A 20,517-nucleotide genomic window follows, 5' to 3' on the forward strand; every position below is an offset into this window, starting at 1 on the left:
ACACTCATCGTGTTTTGCCCCATCGGCCACAATAATGGTAGGGGAAGAGGGAGCGCGTAGAGAAGAGGAAGGAAGAAGGGGATAGGAGGAGACAACGGCAGGTGACTCATTGCCTGACCAGGTGGCGACGACGCTCTCCCCTTCCCTCTGCTTTGATACCTAGTACCTAAGTTTGGAGTACTGGTGCTTGGTACCTCAATAGTAGGGGTGGAGTTAGGGAGCGTGTAGAGGAGACAAAGGGAGAAGTGGAGAGGAGTTGCTAACGGTAGGTGGCTCGTCGAGAACCAGACAATGGTTGCGCTTGCCTCTTCCCTATGCCTTGGTACCTAGCATCTTGTACCAAGCCTGTGTGTATCAGTTGAGGATGAAGCGCCCATTGCATATCTGCAAGCTACATCAACGAGCTAGCGACTTAGCGAGAAGCACGATGGCTTCAAGCGATGCCTGCGTAACAACCTCAAAGCCCCATGAAGCACTTTGCAATCACCCCTCGTCTGCTTTGCCAACTCCGAAATTGCTCTCAATGCCAAGACCGACACATCCTCGCAGGTGCCGCGAACCTCGTTGTACTCGGACTTGCACCCTTCTTTTCCTTCCTCTTCACCGACCTCGTCGTCGCCTCCCTCCTCACCGACTACTGTGATTTCAACAGCTCCCAATAAACTCGCCGGCCTCTAGATGTGGTGTTGGGACGGATAAAGAGGGAGGAAGGAGGAAGACGACGCTTGAGGAGTTGAGGAAGGGGGAGGAAGATAGAGATTGGGTCGTCGCGTGATGATGGGCAAGGTGGGAGGAGGAGGAGAAGGGTGGCGTTTGAAGTAGTGGGGGAAAACCGGATGAACTACATCCTTTGCATGGCTTGAAGAAGACGAAACGATCTTATGGCATGAGAAAAACAAAGCGACGAAGAGTTTGGTGATCCACTTTATTATCTATCTTTTGTTCTCTTAACAATACGGGATGCCGTGGTGTAGATTTTTCTCAAAAAAATTACATTAACACGATGTAAAACCGTTCAAAAAAACATAGCAACGAATCCTTAATAAGAGCCTAATTGGTTACCTATATTCCCTAATAAGACAAAACGGCTTATTAAGAAATAAAAGTTAATATATAGGGAATTTTTTTTATAAACTCGTTCATAGCGACTTAAAAACCAATGTTAAAATAAAATTACATTGAAAATATGTTAAAACCATTTCCAAATTCAAGTTTAATAATTCAAATTATAGCTTTTGCTTTTAACCTATTAGGCTTATCGGGCCAACCGATGAGCTCGAAGAATAACCACCTCGGCTGTCTCCGTGGCGTGCCCCTTGTCCCTTGAACGAGCGTGCTAGGTCGTTCCCGCATAGCACGCAGCACGTAGGGGCTGTTTGGTTCAATGTTTCAACTTGCCACATCACACTTTAGGCTGTCACATCTCCTTAGTCTTGTGTTTGGTTCATTGCTATAGTTATGGCAAGCCACACTTTCTTACCATCTTACCCCATATGTTATAGACTTAATCTTTTGTCTAACTTTGCCACAAGTGTGGCTTACAATTTGTAGGCCAAAAAAGTGTGGCAAGCTACACTTGTCTAACATTGTCTAAAGTGAGTTATGGCAATGTTAAGAGCCAAACAGCCCCGTACGCCGACGCCGGTGGCGCCCGCCCCGAGACGGCCCGGCTCGGCGGAAGCTGCGGCGGCGACGTCCACCGGCGGGATGCGTGCGTGGATGGGATGTGTGTCGCTGGGTCGTCGTCTCGTCGACCCCGGTCCACGCACCGATCGAGGTCGAGGAGACTACCCCCGACCGACCGGAGTCCAACCCACAGCAGCTGGATCGCCCTCCACGTGGGGTCCTCTTCACCCGTCCGCTGTCTGTCTCTGCCCGCACTCCGATCGAGAAAAGGAGAAGTGGAAGCGATTCCCTGTAGCAGCCCCGCCCGCCCGCCCAAGTAAAAAAAAAAGGAAAGCGCACGCGAATAATCCCATACTACTACCCACCACCACCACCGAGGCGGAGGAATATGCAAAGCGTGGCGCCGTGGTCCCACCCTGTCTGCGACCGCGGACAGCGTGTCGTCGCTACTCACGCTCGGTGGGCCGCCCAAAGTGCACCCCGCTTTTGCAGATAACACCCTCAGCTTGTGCCTATTTCTTCGGTACTGTATACTGTTTTTTAGGACTGCTTTTAAGACATCTCCAAATTCTAACCCACCCCTATTGTACTCTTGCACCCCTTTTTCCTTGTCGTTGCACATGCTTTCCTGGGAAATTTCTTTTTCTCTTGCATCCTTTGTTTGTTTCTTTGTTTTCTCCTCCGTTTTTTTTTTCTCCCGTCAACGCGTTAAATTGTGCTGTAAGGGCATATAGGGACACTCCTCGCTAACTGAGGGCACTCTCTGAGAAACACCCCTCACAATAGAGGACATCCTAGATGGGCTCCTCAAAATATAAGAGGACTATATGAAGATACTCAAACCCACAATGGGTGTCCCGGCACTGAAAAAATTCGAAAATACCTCTTCCTACAGCCGCTCCTATCTCACGCGTCTCTTCCTCTACCCCTTCTCCGTTTCGCGTCTCTTTCTCTGCCCTTCTCCCCTTCGCCGATTTTTCCTCCGCCCTCTCCCCAGCCGCTCCGTTTCCTCCGCTCTCCCCCGCCGATCCGTTTCTTCCGTCCTCCCCTTCCACCTCGTCGCCGCCGGATCCTCTCTCTCTCTCTTTGCCGCCTCTCTCTCCCTCTCTCGTTGTCGCCTCTCTCTCCCTCGTGGTGGCCGATGGCAAGTGGCACCGGCGGGGTCGTCTCCGTCACGCGGTGGTCGCCGGGTCGGGCTCACAACCCAGGCCGACGCTGTCGCCAGCCGGAGGCGGCAAAACCCCCGCTCGTCGCCGCCTCGCGCCGGCCTCGCCCTGCCTCGCCCCGACCTCACCCCACCGCCGTCGCCAACCTCGGTTCCGGCGTCACCGATGGCCAGAGGCGGCATATCCGACGCCACCGTGCGCGGATCTGGCCCCCTCACGGCCAGATCGGGGTGGAGCGGCGCCAGCAGCACCGCATCGAGGAGGAGGTCATGGCGCCGGCGGAGGAGGTCGCGCAGGTCTCCCTCTCGCCCCCTCTCGCCGCCGACTCGCACCTCTGTACCTCGCCGCTGCCGCTGGCCTCTCTCTCCCTCTCTCTCCCGTCGCCGGCGGCCATGAGGGGTGGAAAGGGAAATTTTTCGGTGGAAACGGTGTCCATAGGTGACGCTCGCGCCCAACGTGTCCCCTCGGTTGCGTTCCCCTACCAAAAGTGAGCGAGGGACTCGTTCCATCGTGGGGGAACAGCACCGACGATAAAAGCAAACAGCGACGGGCAGAGGGGGCCAAGGGGACGACCTGGGGCTACGCATTGGTGATGGCCTAATATACTCCCTCCGTTTCAGGTTATAAGATGTTTAGACTTTGGTCAAAGTCAAACTGATTTAACTTTGATCAAGTTTGTAGAGAAAAATAGTAACATTTTTAACCCAAGACAAATTTATTATGAAAATATATTCAATTATTGATTTGATCACACTAATTTAGTATTATAAATATTAATATATTTATCGATAAACTCAGTCAAACTTAGAACAGTTTGACTTTAACCAAAGTCAAAACATCTTATAACCTAAAACGGAGGGAATAATTTGTACCACCTTCGGTTTTCATACAAGGGGCGCACCACCAACCCGTTTGAATGTACTGTTCTACACCAACCCCAACTCTAAGGCTGTGTTTAGATCCAAACTTCCAACTTTTTCCATCACATCAACCTGTCATACACACATAACTTTTCAGTCACATCGTACTAATTTTAACTCAAACTTCTAACTTTGGAAGGAACTAAACACAACCCAAGTTCACTTGTCAATGGTGGTTGCAAGCATGGGAGACTGTAAGAACAATGCAGTCATGTAGATGTACCGCTCTGTCATTGATTTACCTTACATTGCTCTACGATTATCATTTTTTGGCTAATTATAAATTATTTCACACATAAAAATATTGATTTTCCAAACATGCAAACGATTACGTTTTCAGAATTATATTTACAAACTTGGCAAACATTTGTTAGAAATACATTCCAACTTTATTGATCACTGTTTATTATAAATCAATTTTAGTAATTGTGCACGATGTCTTTAATAATCCATGCCTTACCATTTCAATGGAAAAAAATTACCTTACAACGTCGTGTATAAAATCAAAACCAAAATACACCAAACTATGGCCTTGTTCTTTTCTCCAACAAAAATTAGATAAACTTTGGGATAAAAGTGACACGTTTTTCAAGTTGCTAAACGGTGCGTTTCGTACGAAAACTTTCTATATGAAAGTTGTTCTAAAAAAATAAGATTAATCTATTTTTCAAATTTATAATAATTAAAACTCAATTAATCACACGATATTGTTACATTGTTTTGCGTGAAACATTTAATCTTTTAATCTTTTAGGAGATTTAAACACTAGACTAAATAAGCCGCACGTAAATAGATTTTATACTATTTTTACTCAGGCCCATGATCACAACAGAGTACCAAGAAACCCTGGTCAACATATAGTACTGCTATCGTACTAACTATCATTAATGAAGGAAGAAGGAAAATAAAATCTAACCTCAACTTGTAGTACTATTTTTTTCTCTAAATGTCCTAGAACTTTTATTTATAAATACCAAGGACCCATTAGGAATTTGAGCATATTAGATTGTTAATAGATTATTGCTATGGATATTAGATTGTTAACAGATTATTGCTATGGGTTAACTACTTAATTATAAAGATAATAAATTTTACATCAATTTAAACAGTATGGTAGAATAATTTATTTTGAGAAAAATACATTTTTAAATATATGAAAGTACTACTCACTCTGTCTCATAATAATTTAATCTAATACGAGAAATCATATTACTACAAATCTGAAAAAATAAACATGCCAAGATTTGTAGTAGTACTATGTTGTGTCTCATAATTTTTAAATGTAGTGGTACTATAACTCTATAATCCTAGATGAAGGGATTACTATTAATTTGGTACTATCTCCATCCTATTTTGATCATCCCCTAAAAAAAGCATAAATCCAAGGACACCAAACCATTCATCATTCTCAAATTAATTCTCATCAGTTAACGTGTTCCATCGCTTTGTGTCCGGTGAATTGTTTATGTTTTAATATTATTTATCATTACACCAATAGAAATTATACACCAATAAAAATTAATTACATGCAACACATTCGATCATCATATTACTGTTTACACAAACAAACGAAATTCTTATAGATAATAATTATTTTGAGAAGACCTGGAAATCTTATGAGACGATCAAAATGGATGGGGAAGAGTAGTTTGCGACTCGGGAGCAGTAGTATTTTCCATTTATAAAGAAGACTTGACCGGCAGCTGGGAGAGGAAGGAAGAAGACAATGCAGATAGAGTTGGCACGAACTCCAACCCCCACAATGTTCCATCAACACTCCTGTCTCCACTCTCCACCACCCTCAAATCCCCAAAACCCCATAGTAGGGTCCAAAACGCAAAAAAACCCCATCCACCCCTTACCACCTGCCCTAAACTGCCAAATCCCCAAAACCCAGGGTGCAACACGCAAAACCGCCACCCCCTTCGCATTTCGAAAAAAGAAGGCCACCGGCCACCCCACCACCACCTCCACCACGACGCACGCTTCGAGCGCCGCTTCGCCTCGCCCCGCTCCACTCTCTCTCTCTCTCTCTCTCTCTCCACAGCGTTTGTTTTTGCTCGCGAGAAAAACCCTGCGGAAAATCGAAAAATCTCGCCTCCCCTCTTCGTCCCCTCCCCTCCCCTCCCCACTCGCCGCCGAAGCTTCCGGTTGTTGTTCTTCCTCCTCGAACCCTCGGGAGAGATCGCGTGGTGAGCCCGCTCGAATCTTTTGGTATATCTTTGTTCCCGTTCTTTCCATCCATCCCTGCTTTTTTCTTGGCCGCTTTCCGTGTAATGCCGGTGCCATTTCCGCCTCTTTGGTTTTCCCCGATCTGTGGTTTCGGTCTTGCCCGGTAGAGATTCGGGAACGGGAAGCGCGGCGGCGGTTGCGTGACGGTTTCTTGAGGGTTCTTGAGAGGTCTTGGTTCGGTTCGTGCTTTTATCTTTGGTGGGGTGTGAGTCCGTGCGTGCGTGGATGTTTTTCTTTTGCTTTTGCGAAAGTGAAAGTGCGCTTGCGAAAAGGGGGTAAAGCGACGAGCTTGCTGTGTGCGCGCATATGTAGCTGCTGGTTTCTTGCGAATGGTTGGGGTGGGGGGATTTTTTTGCTCGATTCCTGGTTTTCTTGCCGGGTTCAGATCTGATCTTTTTTCTGCTCTCTCTTGTGTGTTTTTTTCGAGTTGTTTGTGGTTGCTCACCTCTTGTGCACCGGCAACGGCAGGCTTGAGCAGCGTTTCTTGGTCGGCGGCAGCGGCAGCGGCGGCGGCGGTTGCTAGATCTCCGGCGTGACACCGGTCGGAATGGGCTGGATGTCGACGGGGACGACGTTTGGGCGTTGATGGCAGGTGAATCCCTGGACGAATGTTTTTGCATTTGGTTTGGTCTCCCTCTCCAGATGTAGATGGGGGGTATATATGTTGTCTTGAGTTTTCTATTACTATATTGGAGCATGGTCAATAGGGAGAACATGCTTGTTCTTGCCGCCTGCGCTGGAAATGTTAATGCTTCTCTGTCCTTTCGAGATTATTATTATTCTTTAAAGTCGCCTACTTTGCAGTGCAAGAACTCATTTTTCACCTCTTGGTTTAGTGATTTACTTCCCTCAGTGGGGAACGGCAACCGTCCTTTGTTACTTTGAGCTAGTAAATGCGCGAGATTTACCTGGTTTGCCCATGATTGCTCCAGGTGTGGTGTTCCCATGATTGATGATGTGGAGATACTGGGATGGTTCGAGATGAAGAAAATGCTTGTGAGGTGCTCTGTTGAGAGAAACCTTATTACCTGATGACTTGTTAATTCGAAGGTGCCAGGTTCTTCCTGTTCATTTTGATATCGTTCATCATTTTTGTTTCCAACAACCAGCCATTTTAAAACTTGTTCTTATTTATGATGTTGCAGTTATTCTACCACACCAGTTGCTGCTGGTTGGATCTTTTTCTTTCATTGCTGAGTAGGAGCGTAGGAGTTGGTTGGTTCAAGAATTTCGTTCAAGATGATGCAGAGGCCGTTCCGTCCGGAGGAGTACTCCTTGAAGGAGACTTCTCCTCACCTTGGTGGTGGAGCTGCTGGTGACAAGCTCACCACCACCTATGACTTGGTTGAGCAGATGCAGTATCTTTATGTCCGGGTAGTAAAAGCTAAGGACCTTCCAAGCAAGGACATCACTGGAAGCTGTGACCCATATGTTGAGGTGAAGCTTGGGAATTATAAGGGTACAACTCGGCATTTCGAGAAGAAGACTAATCCTGAGTGGAACCAGGTCTTTGCCTTTTCTAAGGAGCGCATTCAGTCATCAGTGGTTGAGATCATTGTCAAGGATAAGGACTTTGTCAAGGATGACTTCATCGGGCGGGTGTTGTTTGACCTGAATGAGGTCCCAAAACGAGTGCCACCTGACAGCCCATTGGCTCCACAGTGGTATCGGTTGGAAGAGCGGAATGGACACAAGGTGAAGGGAGAGTTGATGTTGGCCGTTTGGATGGGTACTCAAGCAGATGAAGCATTCCCTGAAGCTTGGCACTCTGATGCAGCGTCGATCCCAGGAGATGGACTTGCAAGTATTAGATCAAAAGTTTACCTTACTCCAAAGCTTTGGTATCTGAGAGTCAATGTCATTGAGGCACAAGATCTTATACCAAATGACAGGACCAGGTTCCCTGATGTTTATGTCAAAGCCATGCTAGGTAACCAAGCTCTTAGAACCCGGGTATCACCAAGCCGGACGCTGAATCCAATGTGGAATGAGGATTTAATGTTTGTTGCTGCTGAACCATTCGAGGAACACCTGATTCTGAGTGTAGAAGATAGGATTGCCCCAGGGAAGGATGATGTACTTGGAAGGACAATCATTTCTCTGCAGCACGTACCTCGGAGGCTGGATCACAAGTTGCTGAACAGTCAGTGGTACAATCTTGAGAAGCATGTAATTGTGGATGGCGAGCAGAAGAAAGAGACCAAATTTTCAAGCCGGATTCACTTGAGAATATGCCTCGAAGGTGGATATCATGTCTTGGATGAGTCAACACATTACAGCAGTGATTTGAGGCCAACTGCTAAACAGTTATGGAAGCACAGCATTGGCATTCTTGAGTTGGGTATCTTGACAGCACAGGGCCTGTTGCCGATGAAGACCAAGGATGGGCGTGGAACAACTGATGCTTATTGTGTTGCTAAGTATGGGCAGAAGTGGGTGCGGACAAGGACTATTATTGATAGTTTCACACCCAAGTGGAATGAACAATACACTTGGGAGGTGTATGATCCCTGCACTGTGATCACTATTGGTGTATTTGACAATTGCCACTTGAATGGTGGGGAAAAAGCCAACGGTGCCCGGGATACCAGAATTGGGAAGGTCCGCATCCGCCTCTCTACGCTAGAAACTGATCGAGTATATACTCATGCTTACCCTCTGATTGTTCTGACACCTGCTGGTGTTAAGAAAATGGGGGAGGTGCAGCTTGCTGTCAGGTTCACATGCTCATCACTGCTGAACATGATGCATCTGTATTCACAACCATTGCTGCCCAAGATGCACTATGTACACCCATTGTCCGTGATGCAGGTAGACAATCTAAGGCGCCAAGCCACCAACATTGTATCAACAAGGCTGAGCCGTGCAGAACCACCACTGCGGAAGGAAATTGTGGAGTACATGCTGGATGTTGACTCTCATATGTGGAGCATGCGGAAGAGCAAGGCAAACTTTTTCCGTATCATGGGTGTCCTAAGCCCTCTGATTGCGGTGGCCAAGTGGTTTGATCAGATCTGCCATTGGAGAAATCCGCTGACCACCATACTGATCCACATTCTCTTTGTGATTTTAGTCTTGTATCCTGAGCTGATACTGCCAACAATCTTCCTCTACCTGTTCCTGATTGGAGTGTGGTACTACCGCTGGCGGCCAAGGCAGCCACCTCACATGGACACTCGCCTCTCACATGCGGAGAGTGCTCATCCTGATGAGCTTGATGAAGAGTTTGACACATTCCCTACTTCTCGTCCGCCTGACATTGTGAGGATGCGTTATGACCGGCTACGGAGTGTTGCTGGGAGGATACAGACCGTTGTCGGTGATCTCGCGACACAAGGAGAAAGGCTGCAGTCCCTGCTAAGCTGGAGAGACCCAAGAGCCACGGCGCTCTTTGTGACCTTCTGCTTTGTTGCTGCCATTGTCCTCTACGTGACTCCATTCCGTGTTGTGGTCTTCCTTGCAGGCCTGTACACCTTGAGACACCCAAGGTTCCGCCACAAGATGCCCTCTGTTCCTCTGAACTTCTTCAGGAGGCTCCCTGCAAGAACTGATAGCATGTTGTAAGCTCGACTGCCTCATGCTATGCTATCGAGCTGCCCAGGCGATGGCTGCAATGCATAAGAAATTGGAGAAACCTGAACTCTTATCTATTCTCTTTTTTGTAGTCTATCAGTTGCATGGTTATGTATGTCTTCAGGTGGTTTTGAACCTTTCATGTAACTACTGAATGCATTATGTGACTGGATTTGCATGTATGGTGCGTGCGGGAAATTTGTTCGTGGTCATCACCTGTCATCGGGAGGCTTACTGGGCATGTCATCTCATACATATTGCATTCTGTATAATTCTATTAGATATGTGCCCCTGAATTTAGGCTAGCTGTGTTAAGGATGATGACTGACATTTGGGCTGCAGGAAGAAATTTGTGCTAATCTGGGCCCGGCAATTCTAAGTGCAGGCATTAACCCTGACCAGCCTGTGGCCCATCCTGTTGAGTGATCTGTTGTTGTTTTGTGATTTGTGCTGATTGCCTTGGAGCCTGAACAAATTTTTTGGCAGCTTCATACTCTATGATGAGCAGGAATTCTTGAACTTAACATTCTGAGTTTCTGAGCTGAGTAAAGTTTTATGTATCCATTTGCAATGAATCTGCTGTGCAACTGAGATTATTTTGGTAGGCATCCAAGTCTATAAATGTTAATATTATACACTAATCGGCCAAGTAGTAAACGATTTTGTGCTCGCTAGAATTAGATATGTTGCTGGTTTTCTTTCTGTTATTTCTTCAATTTGGCAAATTTCACCTCATAGCAGCTGAGAGGACGAGTCTTTAGGTTGAGTCTGCCCGCGTTTAGTTTCCCTTCTATTCTCAACTTTCCATTACGTCTTATTACATCAAAAATTTTTCTACAGACAAACTAACTTTTTTTTTTAAACTCCCAACTTTCTTCAAACTTCCAACTTTTTTCAGGAACTAAGCACACCCTATGTTAATCATCTCATTTATTTGCTTCGGTTTATATTCATACGTGCATTGAAGTTCTGGCTCTATGATAGTACTAATTCCTTAGCATTCATGTCTTACTGCACATTACATTTACATCCTTCCTGATGATATGCACATTACATTTAGTTCCAAAGTTTTTTTCCAAACTTCCAACTTTCTATCACATCATACCTTTCATACACACAATTTTTCAGTCACATCGTCTCTAATTTCAACCAAATTTCTAAACTTTGGGCCAATCTAAACACAACCTTAAGTAGCATGAACTACAGATATATGCACAGCTTTTCAACCCTTTCTGATGATAACCACTAAACATGCCCATCATTTATTTTCCTGATAATGTCCAAATAAATGTACTACAGAGTTCCATGGTCAGGAGGGCGGCGCCGCTCATGAAGCTCGTCGCCGGTGAACCGGTTTGCCGGCCGGATCAGCGACAGCGCCAGGGTCAAGTCCTACTACGTACAGAGAGCAAAAAAATAAATCATAAATTCAAAAATGAAAGGTGATTGGAATATATCAGGTCAATTTAGCAGTAGGATTGAGAAACACACGAATATAAAAATATATAGGAATTTAACATGAATACAAGTGTTAAACAAATGATTGGAATTACCGTTCGAGTAGACAACAAGAAAAATATAAATTAGAGAAAAGAAAATAACTAAAAGAAAAGTTTTCATAAGGTTGGACCTCATGTTATTTTTTCTTCAAAAATCGTCTTGTCTTGAGCTATTTCAGAGGAATTTCATAGGATTGTTAGGGTCCCAATCCTTTCTTCAAAGGACTAAATAGAAAATTTTCATGTAAGATTTAAATCCTATAAATTTCATATGTTTTTCTACAAATCAAAGGGTTCCAGGATTTTGACAGTTACCAAACAACATTTGTAACAAATCCCCCTTGATCTATCTCCCATATGATCTTAACAAGTAATGATCACATCTTGATATCAAGTTCACACAATTAATTCTTCACTTCAACTAGCCTATGATGTCGCGCATTTGCGCGACTCTAACACACCCTGTTATGTGATATGTGAGAGTGCTAATATATTTCTCTTGAGATTCTTGTTGCTAGTAAAAGATTGGGTCAGGATGAATCATAGTGTTACCTTGATACATTAAATGTCTATAGGTATGAGTCATCGTCTTTATATGTCTTTGCTATTGTATTACCCTTATCCCCCACTTATTTTCTATTGGTGCGTTCCTTTTGTGGATTTTGTTGGTTTTTAAGGAATTAGTTTAATTTTTATTTTTAAATTTGTGTGAAAATCATTAGACCTATATTCAGACCACTATGACCTCTTTATTGGAAGGAATGTGCGTGTCTCTGTAGCAATTTTTTCTGAAACACATTAACAACTAATTGTTAGAAACAAAATTAATTACATGAACATACATTTTGAATATGCACTGAATAGCTCAATCATGATTAATGAATATTTAGTTAAAGGATGAGGGTTTTTTTCTTCCGTTCTTTCTTTCCACTTATAGGAAAGCTTTGTCTCCGGAAGCCTCTTAAATTTGTTTTTTTTTACCATTCACTCTCTTTTGTCTTGTATTAAATCCAATAGTTAATATTTATCAGATGATGTGGATCATTCTCATTCCATTTTGGATTTCACTTTTCACTAGTTAAGAAGTGGTCACTGAATATTCTGAACAGTATCTAAGATTGTGCAATTACTTGCGACTTAATTAGTCCTCTTTGGGATGATCTAGAGTATCATCCAAATCTTGATTTTTTTTTAAAAAAAAAGTTCATCTAGTTCTATAAAACAACAATTTTTTTTTCTCTTGGTGCAATTGGTTGAGGCATTACGTCTGGTGGGCTTAGCTAGTAAAGCTTCTGGGCCATAAAATTAGGCTTGAAGTTTTCAGGATTTCCTGCATTATCAGGGTCCTGTTGCTCGGGGAGCTGGAGCCTGGAGCAACCATAGTTATATTAATGAAAAAAAACAAAAGTAAGCCTAGCAGAGATAAAACACTAAAACGTGAAGAAATACTTATTTTAAAAGATTCTTCTTAAAAAAATCCAATGCCTAACACTAAAATCAATAAAACAAAAGGTGAGCTAAAAGAGAAAAAAAAAACCAAAATTTGAGTTAAGAACAATCTTTTAAATGGAATATATTGCGTGGCATACTTTAGTATAAGCATTTTTAGCATAGTGACAAGTCAAACATTTTCAACTTTGACTATTAATAGCAAAAAAAATATATAAAAAAGATCAATTATGCAAAATTGATGTTATTAGATTTATCATTAAACAAACTTATATTTTATAGCATAGTGACAAGTCAAACATTTTCAACTTTGACTATTAATAGCAAAAAAAATATAAAAAAGATCAATTATGCAAAATTGATGTTATTAGATTTATCATAATACGTAACTTTTTTATTTAAAGCATCATACTCTTATAAATATTGTTGGTCAAAGTAGTATCTTGGATACCGAGTCAGAGTCTAAAAATGCTTATATTTTAGAATGGAGGGAGTAGAAGATACACTATCACACTACAAGCTACTGAAAATTAAACGTGAAAGAGTTAAAAGAGAAAGAAAATTAAATGCCACACAAAACCTAAGTAAAGTCTATTAGAAGACATTAGTATACTAAGCTATTGAACATAAAAGATGGAAAAGCTAAAAGAAGGAAAAAATACTGAAAATTGGAGATGTGTTTGGTCAAGAACTATCTTTTAAAAACTAAACTATTGAAGATAAAAGAGGATACAAATGATGGAGATGTTAGGAGTTGAACCCAGACCTATATAACTTGAATCATTTACTATTTTACTCAGCAACCACTGGGACATACAAATCATTGTAATCCATAATATGTTTCACCTAAATATTTATCGGTATTTAGTGAAAACCCATGAATTATGAGGGATTCGCCTCTGCTGCCTATACACTTTACTCTTAAATAATTACCAAAGGTACAAATGAGAAATATTTTAATTTCCTTATTTTCTAGAACACATGTTTTCTTTCGGGCAGTTTCACCCACTTTATCTGTTGGTACGTATTTTTTACTATATGGTCCCCTTTTCTCCTGTATATCTGCGATGCTTGGCACATCTTTTTTCAGCTCAATTCCGAGAACCACTAAACAATTAAGCGCCTTTTTTTAACTATCAAATGGTGTCCAAATAAACAATATACTATTACATACTTCATCAAACAAACAGTACAATAATCATTATTCTTTTTTTTCCTTCCCTCATTCTCTTTGCCTCATTTGAGTGATTTTTGGCTGTCTCCAGTCATGGTTATTGTGCTTTGTCGGCGATCCTGACCAGCAACTCGGCGAGCTTGGCCGGGCTGGAGATCATGGCCATGTGGTCGGCGCCGGCGAAGTCCACCACCTCCACGCCGGGGCTCTCCGCGACCATGCGGCGCTGGAACTCGGCGGGGATGCCGCGGTCGTCCTCCACGACGACGAAGACGCGCCTCGTCGACCCGTACCTCTCCTTCGTCAGGAGCCCAGGGTCCCTCATGAGCACGTCGCCGGTGAACTTGTTCGTCGGCCGGATCAGCGATAGTCCTAAGGTCAAATCCTATGAGGCAAAAACACCATATAATCATGTCACCATCATGTATTGAAATTATTAGTTAAATAAGGTCCTGTTTAGGTTAGCTTTTGGACATGCAGCTGTAGTTTTTCTTAAGAATCTTTAGCGGTTTCATACAATTCAGAATCAGTAGCTACTATATACTCTCTCCGTACTCATAAAGGAAGTCGTTTTGGACAGCGACACGGTCTCCAAAACATAGCTTTGACTTCTTGTTTCTATAAAAATATTTATTCTAAAGTGATACATGTATACTTTTATGAAAGTATTTTTCAAGACAAATCTATCCATATAATTTTTACATTTTCAAACTCAACAATTTGAGAGTTATCCATGATTTACATTCCCAAGGTTTGACTTAAACATTGTCCTAAACGACTTCTTTTATGAGTATGGAGGCAATATATAGTATAGAAAAGGGAGAATAGCTGTTGTAGTCTCTAAAGTTTCTACGTAGGATCAATTTAGTCCCTAACATTTTAAATGGTCCAAAGAAATCCTTAAACTTTGTCATAAGGACTAGAATAATCTTTGGGTCTACCAATATCCTCATATGGATATGGCATGTAATTATTTATGCAAAAGCTATGATGAATTATCCAATTTACCCTTACGTATATCATAGAAAAATAAATGTAAGGGTGAATACATAACCATATGAAAAAAAATTTTCTCTTTTCTTTTTCACCCTTTTGACATATATTTTTGCTCTTACATATACCAAATATTTTTTTTACTTTGTCCTTTTGTATTTTATTTTCTTATTATATATGTAACGGTAAATTAGACAAATCATATAGATTTTGCATAGGAGGGTGACATGGCATGTCCATGTGGCGATTTTGATGGGACCAAGGACTATATCAACCCACGTAACAAATATAAAGTACTTGTTTGGACAATATGAAATATTAAGGATTAAAGTGACCCAGGAGCGAAACTTTAGGGACTATATTAGCTATTCTCCCTATAGAAAATGAACTAGCAACGAGAAGTTGAAAAATCAAAGCTTTTTCAGATTCCCACCTTCTGCTTCTTAGAATCTCCACCCCCTATATCGAAAGGATCTAAAAGGATTCTGAAGGTCCCATTCTATTGGAATGCATAAATTTCATGTGAAAATAACTAAGTTTTCTAGACGAGGTCCCTATCCTTATAACAAACCAAAATTACTACAATAATTTTGGAGGATTGAGTGTCGAAGGCAAATTACTCTTGGATCTGTATGAAATGTGCTATTCCATATGGATTTTGACGATAAGTTAACATGATCGTATATCTCGTGGTTCTCTCTCCTAGGTGTGTCTTGAGTTTCTACATTTTCCACCACATTTGCTAGTACAAATCCTATTTGTGTGACTCCCATAGGATCCCAACAAGTAATAATGTAACATCCCAACATTAAGTTTTCCATCTTGAGAAAAAAAAAAACGCCCTAACTTCTTGTTGGAAACTTGGGATTAATTCTTCGTTAATTCCAAAGTGGCCGGCCATGAAAAATTCCCACATTCCGAACAAACTATTTTATTACGAAATTACTCCATCTAGACATTTAATTTATATTTGACGTTCAGACAACTAAACCTATTTCTTCCAACGTCAAATACATTCAACTAAAAGAAATACTTGCCGTTCTCTAGGCGGTCTTAACGATCTAGATTAGCAATTTGAACATTTTAAATCCTATAAGATTCCCTCTTGATGCGATTGGTTAAGGTATTACCTCTTGTGGGCTTAGATGGTAAAGTATTTGGGCCATAAAATTGGGCCCGAAGATTACAGGGTTCCCCGGGATGTCAGCGTTCTGCTGCTCCAGCTCCATCGAGTCAAGGAAGAACTCCGCCCCAACATAGTTCACGTGCTGCGTACAATTAGTAGAAACCATTTGTTAATGAATTGATTGATTAGTTAATTAATTAATACAATATATATATATATATATATGTATATATATATATATATGTGTGTGTGTGTGTGTGTGTGTGTTCGCGTGTGTAATCAGCATACTTTACCTAATAAAATGTGACTGTAGAAAAGTGTGCACACGAATACCCCCTCTTTCCAAAAATAAAAGCATCCATTGTATCTCGAGAAAACTTTAGTATATACTAGAAAATCAGCATGCAAATTGGCACGCTGAGCTGGTGACTGATTTATGGCCCATCACCAACGCGAGTTTCTCTATATCCCAATAAATCTTTCATGTTTATTCAGAATTAGTTTTATGCCAATGAAATTTCTATCCAAAAAAATCACACATTTGAAATGATCCCTTAATTAGTGATTTCAATCCTTCCCTCATCACTTACAGTCTTAATAAAGTTTTTGAAGATATGCTGAACACCTAAAATAGATATTATTGTCTAGTGGCTTAAAAATTTATATCTGAAGAAAACAAAATGGAGCAAGTGAAGTAATTCAACTACTTTTGTCAGTGCAAAATTACCTTCAGAACCCAACCAGGGCATACCTACTTATTTGACTCCAACCATGGGATCTGTCTGATAACTACAAAAATGTCCTAGACTCCATGATGTAAAAATTGCTAGGTTAAATTAGACCAGATTTTGTTTTAGAATTGCATGTAACATTTTCTTTTCTTTCAAATTATTCTTACCTTAACCTTTTCTATCTAATATTTAATTTGCATTAATTTTGCCTGTAGAATTTCCTTGATGGCTAACATTGGTCTTTTTTTTTTCTATTATTTTCCTCCTCCTACATGAAGCTAGCGCAGGAGTTGCCCGGCCAGTACCCCCCCACCCAAGAGGCAAAGACCCAGCACACGCACCCGACGACATTCGTCCGCTCGTCACGCGTCCTTCCTCGCGCATGGGCCGCCAATCAGCCCAACCTCGCTGGGAGCAGGCCCAAATCGGACGCGCGTACGCGAGAAATCGGGAAGGCACGAGTAACAAAAAAAGAAAAGAAAATCTATCGTGGTGTGCCGTCCGCCCGTTCCTCTCGTTTCTCCACGCGTCGCGGACCTATACGACCACCTGGACCAATTGCATGGCGGGTTACCCACCAGTTTTAGAATTACCGATTACCTTCATCTCATAATATAACTACCTCTACCATCCAAACTTCAATAGAAGAGATAGCTATATTATGGGGTTAGAGGTAGTAGGAAAAATGACTAAAATGTCCTAAACACTCTCTTTATCTAAAAATAAAAAAAAATCCCTCATATTTTGGGACAACTTCTTTGGAATACATAATTTTTGAAAAACTTAGAATTCGAGTGCCTTGTCACTACAAGTCTTATGATAGAAAAATATAAGAAAACCATATCGTTTGTATGATCACAGAAAAAGAATAGGAATCGATCAGAAGAGAGGAGGCATAAATGAATATTTTCAAGACGTTAAACCTTATGTTAAAAATCCTCCAAAATTCTCATAATTGTAGGCAATCCTAACAAACTTTAAAGGAATTCAGAAAAGCCATTCCTTTGTTCAAAATGTCCATATAGTAATTCTTTCCGAATACATCCTTCAGAATTTTTTTCCCAAAGTAGCCCTTAGTAGGGAAGGAAAATGTATGATGTGCCCTATTAATAAACAAAATATAGCTTGTTCTAGAGTCTAAATTTGTTAAAAAATATTAATTAGCTGAGAGTACTTAATTAATTACGTGCTAATGGACCGCTCCGTTTTCCGTGCGCACTGTTCCGGTTGGGAACACTGGCTTCCGAACACACCCTAAGTATTATACATGTTATATCACTAGATTTGTATTTTAAAATACTTTATGTGATATAAATTTTGTAGTTGTTTGATAACATAATATTAAATAAATTAATAGTCAAAAATATATCATTCAAGACCATGTAAAAAAGTATTATAATTTGGGACGATGGGAGTAGTAGACTCATGTGTCGGTCTCGCATTAGCAGTAGTTGTCAATATTAAACTAAGTCAACGCATTTAGTTACGTCTATCTCTCCCCCCCCCCCCCCTCTCTCTCGGTCGCATGCAAAGAAAATGAGTTCTCCTAATAAACAGAAAAAGTATGTAATACAAACCATATATATTAGAAACATTGGAACTACCATTAAATTTGAAAACAAACGTCTGAGATTTTTCCACATTAGCAAAAATAAAATTTTTACTCACAGTAAAATATTTACTCATGATTAAATATAAAAATATTTTTTTCTCTTGGAAACATGGACAAACCTAATATAAAGCCTAGTTATCATAAATGTGAAGAAAATATGTAGTGTAAATCGGTACATATTTATTTATATTTATGTAGTGCAAATCATATATGTGGTAATATAAAGCCTATTTATCATAAGTAAATAATTTAAAAAATATATATGGTCCGCTACTCAAAATTATCAAATATTATGACTCGGAGATAATAATAATGGAGTCGAGATATCTAGCAGGTTTTATCTCGACAAAATGTTTGTAGGGAATATGATTATTTCCTATGATTTCCATGAAAATAAAATCATGTCGGCTATATTATCTGGCGAGAAAGATCATTTAATTTCCACTAAGTTCAGAAATGTAATAAAAAAGTTCAGAACATGATTAAAGATTGACCAAATTTAAATGTCGTTCTCAAAAACATTATCTCGATACTCGGTAGGTGGTTGTGGTTACCTCTAAAAACGAAGCGTAACTACTAACACTGAGTCCGTTGCTTGAGGTTGCCAACACTTCTTTCTCGTTTTCATATGTATGAGTGATTATTAGTTCACAACTCCAACAAACGAACTCAGCCTAAATAGGTTAAGTTTCGTATGGTAGAATATACTCAGTCAAATTCGAGTCTTCAACTCATTAAGTATGAGTACTCATATTTTTGTATAATTATTTTTTCAGTGCTAATTGATGAGTCTATGTCAACATTGCATTTGTATTGACTATCAATCTTAAAATATATTTGTCCATGTGTGGGTGTGTTCATAATTCTTCTTTTTAGAAAATAAATCACGGACAAACAATGCTTGTTGGTCCACAGTACAATTCATTAAGGACTCCCAGACAAAATGCCATTTTAATTTGAGCATTTCAGGGTTATATTGACACTTAGATATTGACACAATCCTAATTAAACTCACATATTATACATCTACCTTTTAGAAAAATAGGGTGGAATTTTTAGGTCATAAGATTTTAAAGTTGATTTAATTAACGTAATCCTAAAACATCGTTTAGTGCGCATTCATGGAGTAAATAAAAAAAAGACTAGTAGATCGATCAGAAAAAACTTCTGTTGATTTCGCAGCTAACACCGTGTTTAGTTCCAAAGTTATCCTTAAAACTTTCAATTTTTCCATCACATTAAAACTTTTATACACACAAATTAATTTTTCCATCACATCATTCCAATTTCAACCAAATTTTTAATTTAGTGTGAACTAAACACAGGTTAATTACCTCCTCAGTGGTGGCGGACATGGGGCGGCCGACGGGCGGCATGGCCGCGGTGAGGAACACGACGGCGGCGACCCTCTCTGGGAACCGCTCCGCCGCGAGCGCGACGCTGAACCCGCCCTGGCTGTGGCCGACGAGCACGACGCGCTCCTCGTCGTCGCCGTCCCCGCCGGCCGGCGGCAGCGCGGCGAGCGCGTCGAGCAGCGGGCGGGAGTAGTCCTCGAACGTGCGCACCTCGTCGACGCGCGCCGGGTGCGCGCCGCTGGCGGCCATGTCGAGCGCCGTGGCGCGGTGCCCCGCGCGGCGCAGCGCCGCGGCGGCCTTGTACCAGCACCACGCGCCGTGGCACAGCCCGTGCACCAGCACGAAGTGGTGCTGGTGCCGTCGACGACGTTCCACGCTCTCATGGCTGCCGCCGCCGAGCTCCATGGCGCCGCCGCCCGTGGACATGGGTGCTTGGGCCATCATCGATTGTGCATATGCATCTGCGTAGCTCCTATATATATGTTTCCTTCTTTAATTTGCGTGTTGCACATCATCAGTAGAAAATTATTTAATGCACGCTTATATTTCTTTGCGTGTTGCACATTTTCAGTAGAAAGTTAATAAAAGAGGGTATTATGGAGGTGGGCTGCTGACAAACTGGCGGCTAGCACCATAACATTTGTGTAACAAATGTGGCTAATTAAGTGTTAAATTACACTACCTTATTTTCAATAACTTTTCACACAACATTTAACCGTTTATCTTGTTTAAAAATTTAATATAGAAATGTAAAAGTGTAAGTTAAAATTATATTTTATTTGATGATAAACAAGTCCACAATATATAAAAGAAATTATATTTATATTTTTTTAATAAAATAAATGGTCAAATGTTATATGAAAAATCAACACTCATTTAATTAAATGGAGGGAGTAGTATATGTTTTCTTCGTTTTTAAATAATCGGCAGCAATGGCTATCTCCACATTATCTGTTCTGTAAGTTTATATCTATACAGTGAGATTTATTTCGTTCAATAAGGTAGAATATTTGTAGTTTTGTTATGGATAATCCCTGCAGGCCTGCACGAAAAATTATCAA

The 20,517-nt window shown here is 41.1% G+C and overlaps 2 protein-coding genes across 4 annotated transcripts; one reads left to right on the forward strand and one right to left on the reverse strand.

Annotated features, from left to right (window-relative positions):
* The first annotated feature begins 5,672 nt into the window (after window positions 1–5,672).
* Window positions 5,673–9,801, forward strand: LOC127773459 (FT-interacting protein 7). 3 transcript variants are annotated; one of them, XM_052299524.1, is made up of 4 exons: window positions 5,673–5,926; window positions 6,413–6,536; window positions 6,877–6,994; window positions 7,090–9,801. In XM_052299524.1, the coding sequence occupies exon 4, from the start codon at window positions 7,184–7,186 to the stop codon at window positions 9,506–9,508; it is 2,325 nt and encodes a 774-aa protein (XP_052155484.1). In that variant the 5' UTR covers window positions 5,673–5,926; window positions 6,413–6,536; window positions 6,877–6,994; window positions 7,090–7,183; the 3' UTR covers window positions 9,509–9,801. The 3 variants fall into 3 exon arrangements, with proteins under 3 accessions (XP_052155484.1, XP_052155485.1, XP_052155483.1); XM_052299525.1 differs by having other exon boundaries at window positions 5,673–5,904; window positions 6,877–7,001; XM_052299523.1 differs by having other exon boundaries at window positions 5,673–5,904.
* Window positions 9,802–13,301: 3,500 nt separating this feature from the next.
* Window positions 13,302–19,900, reverse strand: LOC127774598 (probable esterase PIR7A). The gene is made up of 3 exons (XM_052300867.1): window positions 19,436–19,900; window positions 15,763–15,900; window positions 13,302–14,024 (listed from the first exon to the last, which is right to left on the reverse strand). The coding sequence occupies exons 1-3, from the start codon at window positions 19,898–19,900 to the stop codon at window positions 13,737–13,739; spliced, it is 891 nt and encodes a 296-aa protein (XP_052156827.1). The 3' UTR covers window positions 13,302–13,736.
* Window positions 19,901–20,517: the final 617 nt, after the last annotated feature.

This window comes from Oryza glaberrima, chromosome 5, assembly GCF_000147395.1.
Source record: "Oryza glaberrima chromosome 5, OglaRS2, whole genome shotgun sequence".
Classification (NCBI taxonomy): domain Eukaryota; kingdom Viridiplantae; phylum Streptophyta; class Magnoliopsida; order Poales; family Poaceae; genus Oryza; species Oryza glaberrima.